The sequence below is a fragment of the Ursus americanus genome, chromosome 28 (assembly GCF_024610735.1).
Source record: "Ursus americanus isolate L20-20 chromosome 28, mUrsAme1.1.p, whole genome shotgun sequence".
Classification (NCBI taxonomy): domain Eukaryota; kingdom Metazoa; phylum Chordata; class Mammalia; order Carnivora; family Ursidae; genus Ursus; species Ursus americanus.
This window is the reverse complement of record NC_142154.1, coordinates 7,011,498-7,029,551: the sequence shown is the minus strand read 5'-3', so window position 1 is coordinate 7,029,551 and position 18,054 is coordinate 7,011,498. Positions and strand designations below refer to the sequence as shown.

The following is an 18,054-nucleotide window of genomic DNA, read 5'->3' as shown; positions in this document are numbered from 1 at the left end:
AAAAGAGATGTGGACAAATGGAAAGTAATGAAGCCTTAGGCGAGGGCGGGGGGGAAAAGGAAAGAAAATCTACTAAGAAAAATCAAGGCTGGAAAAATATGGGCACACTGTCTAATCCCCAAGGCTGGGAGCTGCGGAGACCAGAGTGTTTACTCAGCATTAGACTGAGCTTTCGGAAAGCTGACAAGGTTACAAGAAAACTCTTAAAGTTCAGTGCAACGGATCCTAGAGTTACCTGAAGTTAAATAGAACACAGACTCGGTGCTGAACGTAGGGCTTCAACAAAGAGAATCGTACAACCTCACCAATGCTCTGGCAGGCCAGCAAGGTACGCGGCCACGCCGTCTGGGTCACATCGGGTCTGCCCTGGGTGGATCAGGATGCCGACCATAAAACAAAGTGAACAGAAAGAAATTATCAGGAAGGACATCCTTAATCCCTGGACCACGGGGAGTCTGCAAGAGAGACACAAATGCACAAGAAAAAAGAAACTCAACTTTAGGAAGCTGGCTACCTGCCTCCCTAAGGGAACAAGATGTAAATCCTTTCCAGGGCTCCAGAAAGGCCATCACCCAGAGACTGAGGGTGTGACATGACTAGAAATGAGAAGCAGCAGATATGTGAGTGGGGGCTAAGTAATTCCAGGTTGAAAATCCTGAGTTCGGTGAGTTCCAAAACACATCTGGGTTCAACAGAAGCAAGAAGGACCCATTTGCAAGAGGAATAGCAAGTGGTAAGGCAGGGACCTTAGAGTTCATCGAATCTGGTGCATATCCCTCCACTCCCATCCCCAGACTAGGTAGTGGACGTGGCCACCCACAAACACCGTCGTTCCTGGGGGCTGAGGCCAGAGAAGCCCGGGCTGGGGACAGGCAAGGCCACCTCGTGCCCTCTGGAAACGGACAGACTGAAAGCCCACTACTCCTGCATGCATACATCATAAGCCTGCATTCATCCCCGCCTGTTCGATCAGCCAGGCTCCATTCTCTTTACCGAACACCTGCCCTGTGTGACCCTCTGCTGACGGCCCCCTGAGCGCCAGCCCAGGCACTTCCCACTAACCTAGACCCTGCTGGCAACTGGGTGTAGACCAGGACTTGGGTTCCAGGAGCCCCCTTAGTACTCTCCCACAGTCCTTCTCCCAGAGTAGCCCCCTTTCTGACGAGTGCCTCTCTGGAGCTTCCTGCCTGACCATCCTTTCCAGCTGGTTCTAGAGAACTGACGCCTGCCCCGGCTGGACCCGAGGTGGCCACAGGCAATGGGTGCAAGAGTGGAGTTGTTCAGAGCACAGGCTCTGGAACGCCAGCAGCAGCCCACCCAGGGTTGGCTTCAGTCTCCACCACTTAGTAGCCGTGTAAACTCAGGCAAGTCACATGACCGCTCTGTGCCTCAAATTCCCCATCTGTAAAATGGAGACAACAAATCGTGTCCACCTGCCATTACGAAGATAAAATGCTATATTAAGTGTGCAGACGAATGCCTGGCACATAGCTAGTGCTTCACTGATGTTAAGCCCGTGGAGCTCACTGCACTGGAAAGCCTGCCCCTGCAGGGAGGCGAGGAGAGGGGAAGGTCAAAATGAGCTGACCACAGCTTTCCCCTGGCCCTGCCCCTCAACGACCCCAAACACCATCTTTCTTCCAAGAAGAATTTCCCAAATTGCCGAGGCCGGGTCTGGGCCCATTTATAACACCGCCTCAGTTTACAGAGGTAGAAACAGACCAGGTGGGCTAAGCAGCTCATCCAAGGTCAGAGAACAACGCAGAGAAAGAGCAAAGTATGTGCAAGGTGTGGTCACTCCGCTGAGAGCCAAAGAGTACCTGTCACGAATGACAGCCATCCAGGTGTCAAGCCGTCCCTCACACTCACGTGAACTCAAACTTCTGATCCCCTCCTCTCCTGGCCACCATCCAGACACACCAGTGCATACAGTCCTGACTCAGGTTCCCAGACCTTTAGATCTGGGAAAACCCTACTCCACTGACAAATGGCTCCATTCCCAAAGCCTGTTCCCTTGGAATTCTCTCCAAGGTGACCCGCTGGCCAGACCCCATAGCCTGGGACCGTGACCATGTGTCTCAACGGCTCTGGGGGTATTCCAGGTGGGGAAAGGGCTATACTCATGCCTCAGTGAGGGGACAGTCCCTGCGCCATAAGCACCCACAGCCACGCACCCAAGTCCCAGCCCACCGCTGCCTGCTCCACGAGCCTCCGAGGCGCTCCAGCCGACCTCTGATGGACAGTCACACTTAGCGTCTAAGCCAGCGGCCCCTCCGTGGCTTTGCACTGGGAGACTGGAGAGGGTCAACTGTTTGTGCAGAGTGTCAAAGGTGTGAGTTATGTCACAAATAACCCACCACCTCTAATAAAGAGCCACCACTGGCGTTCGATTTACTTCTTTATACATATCAATTCGAGAAGGTTCAAAGCCATCATTGCAACACCAGCCCCCTCCTTGTGCTCCGAGACCCCTTCTTGAAGGGGAACAGAAAGGAAGAGATGACAGCTACATACTGAGAAGTCCGCACTGCCGGCAGCCCACATCCCTGTGTGTGGGTGACAGCCACTGTCATCCCTGGTTTATCGGTTTCTTGTCTCTCTATAGCAAAAGTTGATTCCTCTCTCATCCTGCATGTCCACAGAAGGTCAGCTGTGGCTCTGTCCCCATCATCTTCCCAGCAAGGCTCAGGCTAATGCAGCAGCCCCTGTCTGGAACATTCACATCCTCTGTCCCGTGGCAGAGGACAAAGAGACATGGGGGACCCCACACAGGCTCTAAGAGCTTCTGCTGGAGAGGGACATGGACACACATATGCACACACACACACACACACACACACACACGGACAAAAATGTTCATTCCTCATCTTTATTGATATATAACTCACACACCGTACAATTCACCCATTTGAACTGTACAATTCAATGTCTTTTGGTATCTTTGCAGGGTTGTGCAACCATCACCATAATCAGTTTGAGAACATTTTTCATCATCCCAAAAAGAAACCCCGTACCATACCCAGTCTTTTCCCGACTTATCTTAACCACAGGGGAGATTATAAATTATGAAGACATTCTTTTATGCCTATGAGAATGTGCCGTGATATAAATCTCACTTGTCACATCTAGAATAGAAGTTTTAAATGGCTGGGGCCTGCTAGGTATAAACCATGCATTCCAGCGAGCACACCTCTCTCCAGGATATCCTTGGACAGGTTCTCCATTCAGGGTCCAGTGGAAATCTATAAACCCCTGAAAATGTGTGAGAAATGGTGTGTGTGTAGTGGGGTTTTTTTCTGAAGAGAAAGAGAAATTGTATAGCTTTAACCACATTCTCCAAAAAAAAAAAAAAAAAAAAAAAAGGACTGATAGGATTTCATTAGAAGCAACAGCTCAAGCACCAGGTTTGAGAAATCTCCAAGAGATAAGTTGCTTTCATTGTATATTTTCATGTGACATTTCAGCAGAGTGGTGTTATGATATGACTGAACATTTGTACTATTTGTACGTTTTATAGGATCTATGTTATAATGTCCATGCTTTGCATATATTATTTGCCCGTATATCCTCTTTTAAACACAACTGCAATGTTTTCTGTCATACAAAGAGTCTGAGGAGCTCTGATTAGATGGGACCAAGAACGGTCAACAGGACGACATGGTGGAATGAACATCAAGCTGATGATACCAAGTACCTGAGTTCTAGTCGTGGCTCAGCTCCTGCCCATGAGCTCTTGGTCTGAATTCTTCTCTACTCTAGAAATCCATCCTCTCACCCATGGAACGATTAAGTCAGACTAGCCAACAAACAGCACTGGGCTACTCGCTATGTGACAGGCATCGCTCTGTGTGCTGGGGCTCCAGCAGAGAGCAACACAAAGTGGGGAGACAGGGTCTAAGCAATTAAACAAATAAGTGAATGAGATCATTCCAGGCAGTTCACAGTAACGAGGGCCGAGGAAGCTGTTAAGCCACATGATGTAATTGGGTGACAGGTGCATGAGGAGAAGCAAGCCCACGGAGGCTGGGTGGTCGGCCTTGCTAAGACAGTCCCATCAGAGAGAACGATGAGAAGAAGCCAACATGCAGAGAACAGGGTCTGATGGACCAGCAGGTAAAAACTTCCAAGGGGGGGGGAAATGAGTGTGGCACATTCAAGGAATTGAGAGAGGGTTCATAAGGCTGCAGCGGAAAGCAAGGGGGAAAGCGCAGGACAGGAGACAGAGAGATGGAAACCGAATCAGCCTGAGTCTAGCGGCCGCGGCAAGGGGTTTAACTTTGATTGTAAGTAACGTGGGGAGTAATTGGAGGGCTTTAAGCAGCAGAGTGACACAATCGGATTTATGTGTTTAAAATATCACTCCGGGGGCACCTGGGTGGCACAGCGGTTAAGCGTCTGCCTTCGGCTCAGGGCGTGATCCCGGCGTTGTGGGATCGAGCCCCACGTCAGGCTCCTCCACTATGAGCCTGCTTCTTCCTCTCCCACTCCCCCTGCTTGTGTACCCTCTCTCGCTGGCTGTCTCTATCCTGTCGAATAAATAAATAAAATCTTTAAAAAAAAAAAAAATAATAAATAAAAAAAAAAAAAATAAAATATCACTCCGGGGGCGCCTGGGTGGCACAGCGGTTAAGCGTCTGCCTTCGGCTCAGGGCGTGATCCCGGCATTCTGGGATCGAGCCCCACATCAGGCTCCTCTTCTGTGAGCCTGCTTCTTCCTCTCCCACTCCCCCTGCTTGTGTTCCCTCTCTCGCTGGCTGTCTCTATCTCTGTCAAATAAATAAATAAAATCTTTAAAAAATAATAATAATAAAAAATAAAAAAATAAAAAAATAAAAATAAAATATCACTCCGACAATGGTGTTGGGAATGAAATGCAGGGGACAAAAGGTAAGAAAGCCAGACAGGAAGCTACTGCCAGAGCCAGAAGACGGGTGGGTGGCCGGGACCAAGACAGAGGAGGGGGCGAGAGACGTGGACGAATACAAAATACTGAATGAATGAATACGTGGCTTTGATTAACTGATGGAAGGATGGAGGAAGGCAGGCAAAGGGGAGAGAAGAGGCAAAAATGACTTAAAAGGTTTTGGCATGAGTGGTCTGGCGGATGGTACCACTCAGAAAAACAAGAAACACTCAAGGAAACGGGTTTGGAGATAGGAGGTAGACTGAAATCAAGAATTTCATTTTGGGCCAAGGTAAGTGTGACCTGCATCTTAGCCACCCAAATGGAGAAGTCAAGTAGGCAATGAAAGGAGGTGGGAGCAGAGACAGGAATATAAATTTGGGGGGTTAGCTCTAGAGCCCCTTCCAGCTTTAATTACCTATGGTTCTGTGGAATCAGAGACCAAAGAGCAGGGAAGAAGTCATTAATAACCGCAAAAAATATACGGAGTCTTTCATAAAGCACGGTCTTAAGCAATTTCTAAGCACTGTCCTAGTGAAGACTCAGGACAATCCTGTGAAGTAAGAGCTCTTACGGTCCCTTCAAATCTCATGGTGATTCAGCAGCTTGCCTAAGTAAGATGGGGAAGCTTATTACACGAAGACGCGGAGGTTTCAGGATTCGAACCCTGGCCTTTCTATCTCCAAAGCCCACGCTATTAACTATACAGTGCTCAGTGGATAAGTCCTCCACGTGGAACAGAGGAGGAAGGGCCCATGTGGAGAAGCAGTGAGGGGACAAGTCTGCCACTCACCAATCCCTTTGGGACTTGGAGGAATGTCTCAATGCCGAGGGAAGGGGCAGGCAGAAAAGCAAAGGTCTACCGATAAAATATCTACCCATTAAATATTGCATCTAACAATGCATCCCAGAATGGGGGGTGATCTCAAGGAAAAAAAGCACCGAGTGATTTACAAGAGATAATAAATCCATCTTTCCAGGCTTCCATCCCAATAACCTCCAGAGGAATGTACTGCCTTTTCAGCCGAGTCCTGCAATGGTAAGGATTCTGGCCCTTTTCTCTTTGCCACCCGCCCAGGGCTGCTGACTTTCTCTCCGTGTGAACATTACACAGTTGACACAATCACGGTCAAATCAGGACATTCTCCCCCTCCTCACCCCATCACAGTCCCACACAGGTCAGCTTGGGGCTGGCTCTCGCAAGCTGAAGATTCAGGGTACATTTGCTCACGACAGAGAGGAGTAACAATGTGGCGTGCAGAGCTCTGGGAGAAAAAGCAAGAAACAGAATGCGAGAGAAATCCCACCACAACAACTCCAAGGGATTAAATAAAAATTCTTTTGGCTTGCTGGAATCTTGCACTGCATATTCTTGAAAATGAGCGAGCCATAGGCGAATGCTAAGAATCTTTAATGATAAGGATATTCAGGTTGTAATGTAACTGTTGTTATAGGATTTGACCTGAATAGGAAAAGAAACTAAACAGAACTTTCTCAACAGAGGTCTTTGAGGATGGATGGTGCTAAATTCCCAGGGGAAATAGCGGCTCTCTCTCTCTCTCTCTCTCTCTCTCTCTCTCTCTAATAAAACTTTAAAGACTCCCACTCCTCCCCTAAGGAGTGCTTGCTGGAGAACTAGAGACAAACACATGTGGACTGTAGAACCGACTGCAGAACACCGACTTCGGAGGCACAGGGTTGAGAATCCAGGTCCGGGCTGTTCCACTCCCTGCTGTGTGAACTTGAGGGGAAGCCAGTTATGATTTCGGAGCCTCAGTGCTCCCATCTATGGAATGGGGATTGAGGAACCCTAACCTACAGTTACCAAGAGGAGTGATATTTGCAAAAATGCCAGGCACAGTCCTGGGCACATGGTTCTCAACCAACACTAGCCTTTCCTTCTTCTCCCCTGATACCAGCATTTTTTTTAAGATTTTATTTATTTATTTATTTATTTATTTATTTATTTATTTATTTATCTAGCTAGCTAGCTATTTATTTAGAGGGAGATGGGAGGAAAGAATCTGAAGCAGACTCCGTGCTGAGCACAGAGCCTGACGCAGGGTTGGAGCTCACGACCCTGAGATCATGACCTGAGCACCAAAATCAAGAGTCAGATGCTTCACCGACTGAGCCACCCAGGTGCCCTGACACCGGCATTTTTTATTCAATTTTCTAACCATCATAAGAAAAAAAATGTTTTAATCGTTTCAGTGGAAAACATTGCGTCTTCTGGCCCATAAGGTATAGCGGGAAGATCCCTGGAAAGAGAATCCGAGGACTTCGTGGAAGTTCTCCTTCTGCTACTTACAAGTCAGAGCATCTCTGGGCCTGCCTCCTGGGCTGCCTCCCACACTCCCCCTGCCAGGATGGCAATGAGAACGGAAGGAGATGATGGATGGGAAAGCACTCTGAAAACCCTGAGGTGCTCTACAGAGGAAAGAACACACCACCCGACATGTTAGTGCGGTTCATAGAGAGTCATCTACGTCATTCTGCTTATGGGGACCCCAGCCTGTGGAGATCCAGCCGACATGTGAGCCACACACGAGGAAACCAACCCCAGAAGGGAGAGGTGAGCCAGCTGCAGAGGTGGGGCTGGGAAATTCGGCCAACAATCCAATTTCAGTCGTGAGGATGGGTGCACTCTCCAATCAGATGGAAAACAAAGAGTAAGCTAGTCCGCTGACCTGTTTGGGTCCTTTCTGAAACTTACATTGTCGAGAAGGGGCTTCAGAGGGTCTAGAGCAGGGGGAGTACCTGGAGAGAACAGGGACTCTCTCGGGGTTCGTTTTTAAGACACAAGAGATTGCAGGGAGGAGTATTCCAGATGGCAGAGAGGTGGATGGCGTTGCAGGACAGATCTATGACTTTTCCAGAATAAAGTCGTAGTCAGAATCGTCATCAAGCTCAACTGGTCCCCTCTCTTTGGTTCTATCATCACCACCACAAATAACAACAATAATTACTATCATTATTAGCAACTGCCATTTCTGAACGCTGACCATTTACGGGGCACTGGGCTGAGAGCTCTATGTGCCCCCAGTCACTTCATCTTCCCCACATCCCATCCGCAAAGGGGGCACCATTTCTGTGCCCATTTTGCAGATTAGCAAATAGCGATTCCAATTATCCACTTGGAAAATCCTTATCCTTAAGAATCCTTACTCCAAAAATCTTGAGAGTCAAGAATCCTTACTCCAAAAACCTAAAGGTCAAGGATATTCCAGTCTCTCAGACAGGATCTCCTTTGCTGTATATGAATCAATATTTCCTTCTCTCACACTCAATAAAGCACAGAGAACACTGAAGCAGTTAAGAGAAGATGGGTCAGTCACTCATAAACCTGGAAGTTGGACACAAGAACCCTCCTCCCCAGCCTTCTTCGTGACGGACAACTTTGCCTTAACATTGCTGGGTTCATTATCTGGCCGGAGGAAGAAGCGAGCCATGAGTAATGCAAGAGCAGCTTAGAAGTGGGGGACAACCGAGCCAATCAGAACAATTTGGACAACTTGACACCGGTATAGGGGGTGATGATTTCACTTCCTGCTTCTTATTCTGTGCAGAGGGGACAAGAAAAGACTTCTCAGCCATCACCCTAAAAAAAAAAAGAAGAAGAAGAAAAGAAAAGAAAAAGGAAAAAGCCACCAAGCCAGGGCTTGGCAATTAGTGTTGGAGTAAGTGATCATCTTGTGATTGCTCAGCTGGGGCCCGAAGACTCGTAACCGCATTTAGAGGACAGAAATAGAAGATGCTGCGAGAGAGCAGAGAAACCTGGCCCATTTGCCAGGAGAAAAATGTCCTGGGAAGCTGCCGGGAAATTCACTCAGTTGGGATTGGGGCGGGGGGGGAGGTGTCTTCATACGTGGGACAATTTCATAAATAAACCCTTGATGAAGCCAGTGCTTACACCTCGACCCCTTGACTCCTCTGTGCCCTTCAGGGTCCCCTGGAAGCCCCACAGTGCCTAGGGGAGCCCCTCGACAGGTGCTGAATTTCTCCTACCAAGCCGAGCATCCTAATGGCCCCTGATGTACAACCAGGCCCACACTGGGGGTAGATGGATAGTAAACTGTCCTTCTTGCCAACAGCAAGTACTTTGGCAAAAGCTGGCCAATGCTTCCAGGAGAAGCCAGGGCCTGAGGTCATGGCAGGCTCGCAGCTATCAACAGATCTATTCCAACCAGACTCCTTCTGCCCTCTTAACCTTGGGAATCTTGCAAAGTCCCACGAACCTATCATGGCCACGTACCCACCGGACCCTGGATCATCCCCAAGGAGACATGGGTCGCAGCCTTTCTTCCAGGACCTCAAGGGTAAGTCAAGGGGAAAGTTCCAGAGCATTCCATTTCAGAAATACCTGTCACCCGAAATGAACCCCTGCTCCCACTTCTGTGGCCGAAAGAAATATGACGGGTCCCAAAGCCCCCTAGATTTCCCTGAGAGCTGCAGGTGGCACAATGCCTTGTAAGTCTCTAGGGCATGAGCACCAAAGCCACTGTCCTTGAGCAAAAGGACAGAGCTTCTCCCATGTGACAGCTTCTCTCCCCCAAATATGACCCTAGACCACAAACTGGCAATCCGTGCGTCCCATTCTGCCCACGGAGCTGTTTCATTTGGTCCGTGGGGTTGAGGGGGTTTTTCATCGCCAAGCATTTAAAACTTGAGGGGCTTCACCAGACCTTTAGCTCTTCTTAAAAAAAAGTAAGTCTGGCAACGTGAGGCCCCACCTCCACATAGCAGCAGTCAGCCGGCTGCCCTTGTGGCAGGGGACATTTGGTCCCAGCCTCCACTGTCCCCACCTGATCGGCCATGGGCAGTTAGCTTTGTGAACTTTGTATGAGTTAGCAAGAAAAGAAAGACTTCTCAGAGGTCAGAAGCTTCTTCCCCTGGGGTATTTTACATTGAAATTCAAATCCCCAATAAAATAAACACCTGGAACATCTGGTCCAAGGCCCTCCTCTGGTCCCAGCTACGCCTCCAGCTGCAGAGAACACACATCGGGAGAATCTCACCCCAGACGCTCGACCAGGAGAAGAGGGCAACTGCTAAATGAGACAACTGGAAGGGAAGTGTGAAGCTGCGACATCGGGCCCTGAGCAGGGGCCTTACAGTGTGTGCCATTTCCAGATGGAGGGAGGGAGGTTTTGCACAAAGCCAGGGTGGCCGTAAGTGCTACACGCACACGTACCAAGCACTCACTATGTGCTTGAGAAAGCACACAGAGGACAGAGGATAAGGCCAGCACCCCTGAAAAGAACCACCCCTCCCACCACAATCCTCCAGAAGCCCTTCTCTTTCTCTTCCTCCCTTTCTGCCACTTCCTAAGAGCTTCCCTCCGAGGCTCTGCCTCCAATCCAGTGGGCTGCCCTTCCATTAGCAACTGCAAAGTGCCTCAGCCAGTACAACAGTCACGTGGACAAAGGAAAGACTCACCTGCACATCATTGCTCCATTTTTTCACCCCAAATACAACAGACCCCTCCCTCCCGACCCGGTCCCTGCAGAATCTCTGCTTTCTCGGGGAAGGTGCCCAATGGATGTCTAAGATGGCCGCCATCCTGGAAGAAGAGGTGAGCAGACAGCAAGCATCCCCGGTCGGCACAGTGGGTTGCCGTTTCCCCTGACCATCTCCCCGGGCTTCCTCTCAAGCCCACCTTCTCCCCAGGACATGGCAGTCCTCCCATTGAATCCCGGAGTCTTCCGTGGAGAACAAGGCTTGGAGAGAAAGCAGCGAGCTCATGTGATTCCACCCCCACAGGTCCAAACCTGAGGAGGCCCCTCCGCCATCAGACTTGGGAGGGAGGGGGAAGGGAGGAGGGAGGGACAGACGAGAATCCCACCTGGAGCCATGTGGCCTGCAACTTGTCCCAAACGAAGCTGTGTGACCTTGGGTACAGGGGTCTCCATTCTCGGAGCCCTTGTCCACTGAACCCAGAACCTACTTAGACATGACGCTCGGTCTGGCCCAGCCTTCCCTCTTCTTCCAACTGCACCCAACACACAGAGGCACATGGAACACTTAGGGACCCAAAAATGGTCTCAGAGGTGTAGCATTCACATCCCAGATGAGTGGGATTTCTTATCTTTTACAGTCCCACAAAATTGCAAATGGAAGGCAAACAACCTTGGGCATCAGGAGGCTCTAAGCCCTGGTTTAGGCTTCTGACATGAAACTTAGAGATGCTCAAATCCCAAACCTCATTTTTAAGAGGCAAAATCGGAGGCCTGGGGCAGACAGTGACAAAGCCAGGCCTAGACCCCAGGTCGCCAGCTAGCTCCACTGCCCAGCACCCTCCCTGCCGTGTGCCCCCCCACACACCCACTCCCCGCAGCCCAGGACCCAGCTCTACTCACATATAGCGCAAGTGGGGGTTCTTGGCAAAGGCTCTGGGCTGGATACTCCGAAGTCCTGAGTTCTTGATGGTCCTGGAGAGAGAGAAAAACAGGGTCAGCAGAGCTCACGGAGCAGAGGGACATCTGCTCTGGGCTTAGGCTGACGGGAAGTCGTGGACCTCCAGCCGCCCCTGTGAACTGAATGCAATTTCTCATCATCAGTATCACGAGGTGCCCCCAGTATCACTGGGACCCGGGTGAGGGTTTCGGATGAGCTGCCAGCTGTCATCTCCCCATCCTGACAAGGGGGTAACAACAGGTCTCCTGCTCAAGAATCTGGCCCAGCATCTACAGGGCTGTAGCCCCCTTTGCGGCCACTCCCTCCCCCACCCCAAGTCCCCCACGAACACTAGCCCTGAAGTCCAAAGAAGGAGGAGGGGGCTGGGAAATTTTGCAGACTAGGGGGCCATTCGTCAACCATGGGGCTGAGATAAGATCACTAGCTGGGAGCCTTGGGTTCGGGTCCTGCCCTGAATCCCTAACTACAGGTGAGACCACACAGTCCCTGTGTCTTCTGGGCTGAGGGGAAATTTGGGAGAGTGGGGGGACGGCCTCTGAAGCCCTGGACAATCCCTAAGTGGGTGGTACCGAGTCTAGTAAAAGAGGAACGGAGGAGGACCGTGCCAAGGGCAGCCCAGGGGCCGCAGGCGCCCCGCACCCACCCACCGCCTGAGGTCCCTCCCAAGGCCTGGTGCACTCACAGCTTTTGCAGGCCGGTGTAGAGCTCCATGTCCACGGCGTTCAGCGTATGGAGACCTCGCCAGTTCTCTATGTGTCTGCAGGGGAAAGGAAAGACAGGGTTCAGGTCAGCCGGGGTCCACAGGAAATGTGCTGTCTTTAGAACCAGAGAGATCTGGGTTCGAATCCTGGATCTCCCACCAGGGCGAGCCAGGCCCTCTGCCAAATGGCCAAGTGTCCTGAGCCTCGGTTTCTCCCTCCCAGAGGGGGTTTGCACGGCATCTGCCTGGTGGGATCGTCATGCGACCCAGAGCGCCTGGCCCACGGACAGCATTTAATGTCCCCTCTCGGCTCCAGAAAGCTCCCCTTTTTAAAGACTTGAAACCCAGCTTCCCCACTGGTCTTCATGCCTTAGCTTCCTTCCAGTCACATTTGTTCTCCTTTTTTGGGTTTTCCTAAGGACAGCTCATTTTCTCAGCTGTCCAGGAAGACAACACAAATGATGTGGTTTTAAAAGGGGGGAGGGGGAAGGTAGTTTGCCGGTGGGCATGGTTTTTGAGTGCAAAGGCTCAGAAGGAGCACACGCCCACTTCGGGGTCCCCCGGGGTCCAGACACTGACCGCCCCGTTTGGGTGACCACAGCCCAACCCACCTGCAGTTCAAGAACACAGAGAGCTTGATCGGGCAGAACCGAGTCCGGAAAGGAGGAGGCAGGCTGGGGACCAGGGAGGCACCATGTGTCACAGAAGGAAGGTGAGACCAAAGAGCCCAGCTCCAGCTTCACCTCGGGGACCTAAACCCAGTGGCTCTGAGCGAGAGCTCTGACCTCTCCGGGCCTCTTGTGTCTTCATTCGCAAAGGAAGAGGTTTTCACTAGGTCAGCAGCCTCTCTCCGTCCTCGTCACAAAGATTTCCGTTTAGAGCTTTCTCCCAAGACACCTCCTGTTTAAGGAGGTTTGGGTAGAGCAGACACACTATACATTTATTAAGTAATAATTAATTCATCTTCTCAGATTTATTAATTGAGTATATAAATCACCATTCACCAGAGCTTTTTATCAACAGATACAAACCAGCACTAACTCCCCCAGTGGATGAGATCCAGCCACGTAAAGGAACTCAAAAGTTCTATAAGCAAAGGAGGCTGGCTTGTCATAGGTTTGATCACTGTTCTTTTTTCTTCTTCTTCTTCTTCTTCTTCTTCTTCTTCTTCTTCTTCTTCTTCTTCTTCTTCTTCTTCTTCTTCTTCTTCTCCTTCTTCTCCTTCTTCTCCTTCTTCTCCTTCTTCTCCTTCTTCTCCTTCTTCTTCTTTTTTTGCATATTGACAAAATGCCAGAGACAAACATCCTCCATTATAGCTCTTGGGGTCCCCAGGTTGAGAACCATCCAGCTGCTGATTTGTTAAGGCCCTTTTCCAACTCTAGAGTTGTGTGAGAAATTACCACTCGTACGTATCTCTCTCCCAAGGAGCTCCAAGGGGCCTCAGGAGAAGACCCTCTGATACCCACCCTGCCCTCCTGGGATCCAACACGCCCATCAGCGTCCCCGACGTCAAAGTACCCTCTTCACTCAGCCTGCAACGCAGATATCCGAGGCACTTGGAGGCCAGAAAAGTGGCAGCCGCCTTCCCCAGACAGCTCCTCCTTGGCCTCACCACACCCGTGGCTCTTCCATCTGCCACCGAGTGGAGCCAGAGCCAGGAAGGCCGCAGGGCGGCGGTGGCCGGGGCCCCTGGAAGCATTTCAAAGCCGCACGGTGACAAGGTATGCGGAGAGCCCGTTTTGTACCACATTCTCTAGGGGCCCCTGCTGAGTAGCCAGACACACTGGCATCTGCTGGGGACAGGGACCAGGTGGCCAGGTCGGGACCGAATTCCAACTCTAAATTCTTCTCCCTGGAAGCCTCACAGCCCCGGGGCCATTCGCTTGGTCCAACCCTGCCAGGGCAGGGACCCTGGCTCCATGTCAGGTGAAAAGGAATACCAAAAGGAGGAAAATGACCTGTGCCAGTGCCCCCTAGGTGTATTCACGGGGCCATCGGTCCAGGTAAACTACCACGTGGGTCATGCTATTCCTACAGACGACCGTTCATTCACAGGAGCCCAGCCACAGACTATGATCTGCTCCAGACAAGCAGCTGTCAATCAGATGTTTAAATAAATGAAATCACTTTTCTTCGCCGCCCCCCATAAGAAGCCCATAAATGTGTTTTTATTTATGGCTGAGTTGCCAATCATCGGAGCATTCTATCAGTTTACCCTTCTTAGCCCTCGTGTCCTAATGGCCACACACTGGCCCGTCCCCGACGTAGGCTCGCACGGATGATACGGGGGGGCAATGAATGAACTCTTTGGTGCAAAAGGCTCCCTGGTCAAGAGACTCTGGCCCCTGCCTCCTCTGTTGGGTCTGAGCCTCCCCGTCTGGGGGAAGAGCCTTTTCACAGCCACGGTGTCATGGTGAAGAGCCTGGGCTCTCGAGCCGGGTCGACGAGCTACAGCCTGTGGGCCAAATCCAGTCTGCCACCTGTCTTTGTACAGCCTGAGGGCTAAGAATAGTTTGTACATTTAAAAAAAAAAATCAAAAGCAGAATCCTATTTTGTGACATGCGAAAAGTATATGAAATTCAAATTTCAGTGTTCATCTCCATTCACTTACTGCGGTCTGTGGCTGCTTTTGCTCTACAAAGATGGAGCTGAGCTGAGGAAGCGTGGCAGAGACCCGCCTTTTCTGGAAGAAGCTCGCCGACTGCCCCCCTGCCTCAAGCCAGGCTGCTAGGATGCATATCCTGGCCCTGTCACTACCTCTGGCCAGGTGTGACCCCGTCCAAGGAACTTCACCTGTCTGTGCCTCGGTTTCCTCATCTGTCAAATGGGGTAATAAAATACCCCCAGCGTGAGAATGACGTGAGAATTGAAAGGCCACATTAAAAAGCCCGAATGAACAGCAGCTCAGGACACATAGTAAGTCCTCAGGGAGTAAGAGCCGGGATGGTTATTTTTAACCCTGTGCTTTGCAGAAACTGAGCAGTCTTTTCTCGGTTTTCAAGCTAAAAATGGCATCATGGTTCTGCTGGAAGTTGTCATTTCTCAGCAATCATTGATAAAAACTCCATGTGGGAAGCGTGGAGGGCCAGTAAATCTGTCATTCATGACCTCCAGGAAAACTGCTCAAGCAGAAATTAGGAACAGGTTCAGGGAAGGCACAGTGGCAGCTCAGAGCAGCTTCCGAGGCGAAGGTGCAGCCTGACATTTGTGGATGACAGTGGCTGGGCACCTGCCAAGTCCGCTGGTGACTCACCACTCGGTACCAGCCCCGGGGGGTCCGCTGCGGGAGCTCTGCGGGCCGCCGTGTGCTACAGGTGTAAGTGGAGAAGGCAGGCTCTCAAAATACAGCAAAGAGGATAAATGTGACAGTAGGTTTGGTTTGCTCTTGTTTGAGGTAAACAGTAGTGACCTTGGCCCCGAGTACATGGCTTCTTTTATTGGGCTTTTCTGGGTGTCCAGGCTGTCCTCCCTGAGCACTAAACTTTGTCACTTGAAAAACACAATCGATAATCTATTTTTTAAAGGAAGGTTCAGCACTTGAACCCCGTGTGGGGCAGTCGCTGGTCACCCCATTCCAGGACCGCAGGCTGTGCCAGGCATCCCCGCAGAAGTGTCTCAGGAACCCGCCTCACCGTGGGAGAGAAAGAGCTCAGAGCCATGCAGGGAAGGCGGGGCGGTGGGGCTATGAGATTCTGCGCTCGTCCACTCAGGTACGGAGATCTGCAGCCTTGTTCTCAGTCTGTGTGCTTTGCTCAGGAACAGTGAGGGGGGGCAGAGAGGAGGCTTCCATCCTGAGTAAAGCACCCCCACTTGAGTCACCTCTTATACAGGGGCACTCAGCAGGAGGCCATCCTGCCCCCCAAGGACAGTGGGAAATGTCTGCAGGCATTTTCGTTGGTCACGATGGGGAGGAAGGGAATGATGCCAGCATCTAGTAGGCAGAGCCAGGGGTGATCCTAAATGGTCCACAGATGCCCAGGAGACCCCACGACAAAGAATTATTGGCCCAGAATGTCCATAGCTGGGAAGCCCTACCTCATCTAATGAGGCTTGTGCCTTAAGATCACCATTGAAGACTGTGTTCCATGGCTTGAAACAGCAACCGTTCTAAAAATGACTGTTTTGGGGGCACCTGGGTGGCTCAGTTGGTTAAGCATCTCCCTTCCGCTCAGGTCATGATCTCCGGGTCCTCAGATGGAGTCCCTAATCAGGCTCCCTGCTCAGTGGGGAGTCTGCTTCTCCCTCTCCCCTGCCCCTGTTCATGCATACTTTCTCTCTCAAATAAATAAATAAAATCTTTTTTTAAAAAAATTCCTCTAGGTCCCTGGGTCCAGGTGAGAGGAAAAAATCAAAATCTATGGCTCCCTGACCCCCCACAAGTCAAGGGCATTCCTTGAGAGGAAATGAGGGGCTCTTTGGTGCACTGGACCACGGCCCGATCCAGGTTACACATCCCAGGAGCAATAATGGTCTCCTCTCACCCAGCTCTGGCTGGAACCCACAACAAGGGTCTTTCCCTCTCGTTGAGAGTTCTTCCACATGGCTTAGCCCTGCACGGCAATGGGAAATGCTCCATCCAGAGAGTCAACTCCGTGCCCCATCCCTCCCCTCCGGCCACAGCCCTTCCTTGACACCCCAGAATCACGACTCTTCACCAAGAGCGAACGTGCAACACTTTTCCAGAGAGAAGGGAGGAAGGGAGGCTTAATTCTTGACAATGCTGAACAACCAAACCAGAGCCGGGCTTCAGGCTACAGCTCAGAAAACCTCACGAGGTCTAGATGAGCCTCTGTGGTCAAAGAACGCACTGCTGTCAGGTGGACTGGGGTGTGCCAGAGCCGAGGGACTGTGCATGTGCCCAGCCCCTTCAGGAGTAGGAGAAAAACCACGAGAAATGAAGCCACCCCAATGACAGGACCCAGTTCTGAAATCACAGATAGCTGCTTCCCCACCCATTCTGAGGATGAGCTAGGGCACAAGTGAAATATTAATTAAAACATCCAGGGAAAAGATAAAAATCCTTTGTACGAGAATAAATTCGACTGTGCTTTTGTACCATCACTTTCTTCCTCCTTCTGTTTGGCTGGAGCCAATATGGAAATGAATTGGCAATCTCTAAGCATATAAAAATGAGATGGTACAGACTGTGTGGTCCATATTTTAATTAAAAACATGTCATGTGGATATGTTTAAGAGTTGTTTATAACTCCAATATTTAAGTCCTATACATAGAAAACTCTAGAACACTGAGACATCCACCCCCTTCCATCACTAGGGGACTGAAGTTGATGGGGAGGCCCACGAGAAGAAGGGCAAGACAGGTGTCTCCCTTCACCCAACAGAATGTTCCTCGTCACTAGGACATCCGGTAAGACAAGGGGTTGGTTGGTGGGACCAGTGAGCCTCCTTCCTTCTGTTACACACGGCTGGCCATGTTTGCAACCTTTTCTCTCTCCTCCTTTGCTGTAAGATCACTGTTATTTTCACTGTGACTTCTCACTGCTATTAACGAGCTGTTCTTCATAACCAAATTTTCCGGACAACTAAATTTAAATGCAAAACCTTTGCATGTTCAACTTCCTTGCTAGCTGTTTCTTTTTCCTCCTAAAATGCATTACACACCTCCTTGCCTTTTTAAGCAAAGTAGACAGAACATGACTTACAGATTTTGATGATCTTGGATCATTATGACCAAGCTAACTAGCCTGATGAGCTCTGTATCACCCAGTGACACCCTCACAGCCTCCCAGAGTAGGCAGTTTGTGTCCCTGCCCAAATGCCCCTACCCGGACGTGATTCCTAAATTCCAATGGTTATTGTGTCCGTTTTCAGCAGCTTCGTGGCTCTTCCTTTGCCATCAGGCTGTGGGCCATCACCCCCAAGGGCCTTTCCTCCCTTGCAAAGCGCTGCGACCCGTTTGCTCAGCAGTCCCTCCGAGCACAGAGGCTAAGCATGGGTGCCCTGTGGGCAGCCTGACCAGGGGCAGACACCCAGCTCTGGCCCTTGGAGGCTGGATGCCCCTGGGTCAGTTAC

The 18,054-nt window shown here is 50.6% G+C and overlaps 1 protein-coding gene across 6 annotated transcripts in view; it reads right to left on the bottom strand.

The window, feature by feature from the left end:
* NTRK3 (neurotrophic receptor tyrosine kinase 3) overlaps positions 1-18,054 on the bottom strand; it is a 538,421-nt gene that overhangs the window by 297,226 nt on the left and 223,141 nt on the right. For all 6 annotated transcript variants that reach the window (XM_087856654.1, XM_045813101.2, XM_087856653.1 and 3 more), the window contains 2 exons: positions 12,003-12,077; positions 11,263-11,334 (listed from right to left, as the gene is read on the bottom strand). In XM_087856654.1, coding sequence (XP_087712780.1) covers positions 11,263-11,334; positions 12,003-12,031 — 101 coding nt within the window. In that variant the 5' untranslated portion in view covers positions 12,032-12,077. The remainder of the gene's footprint in view (positions 1-11,262; positions 11,335-12,002; positions 12,078-18,054) is intronic.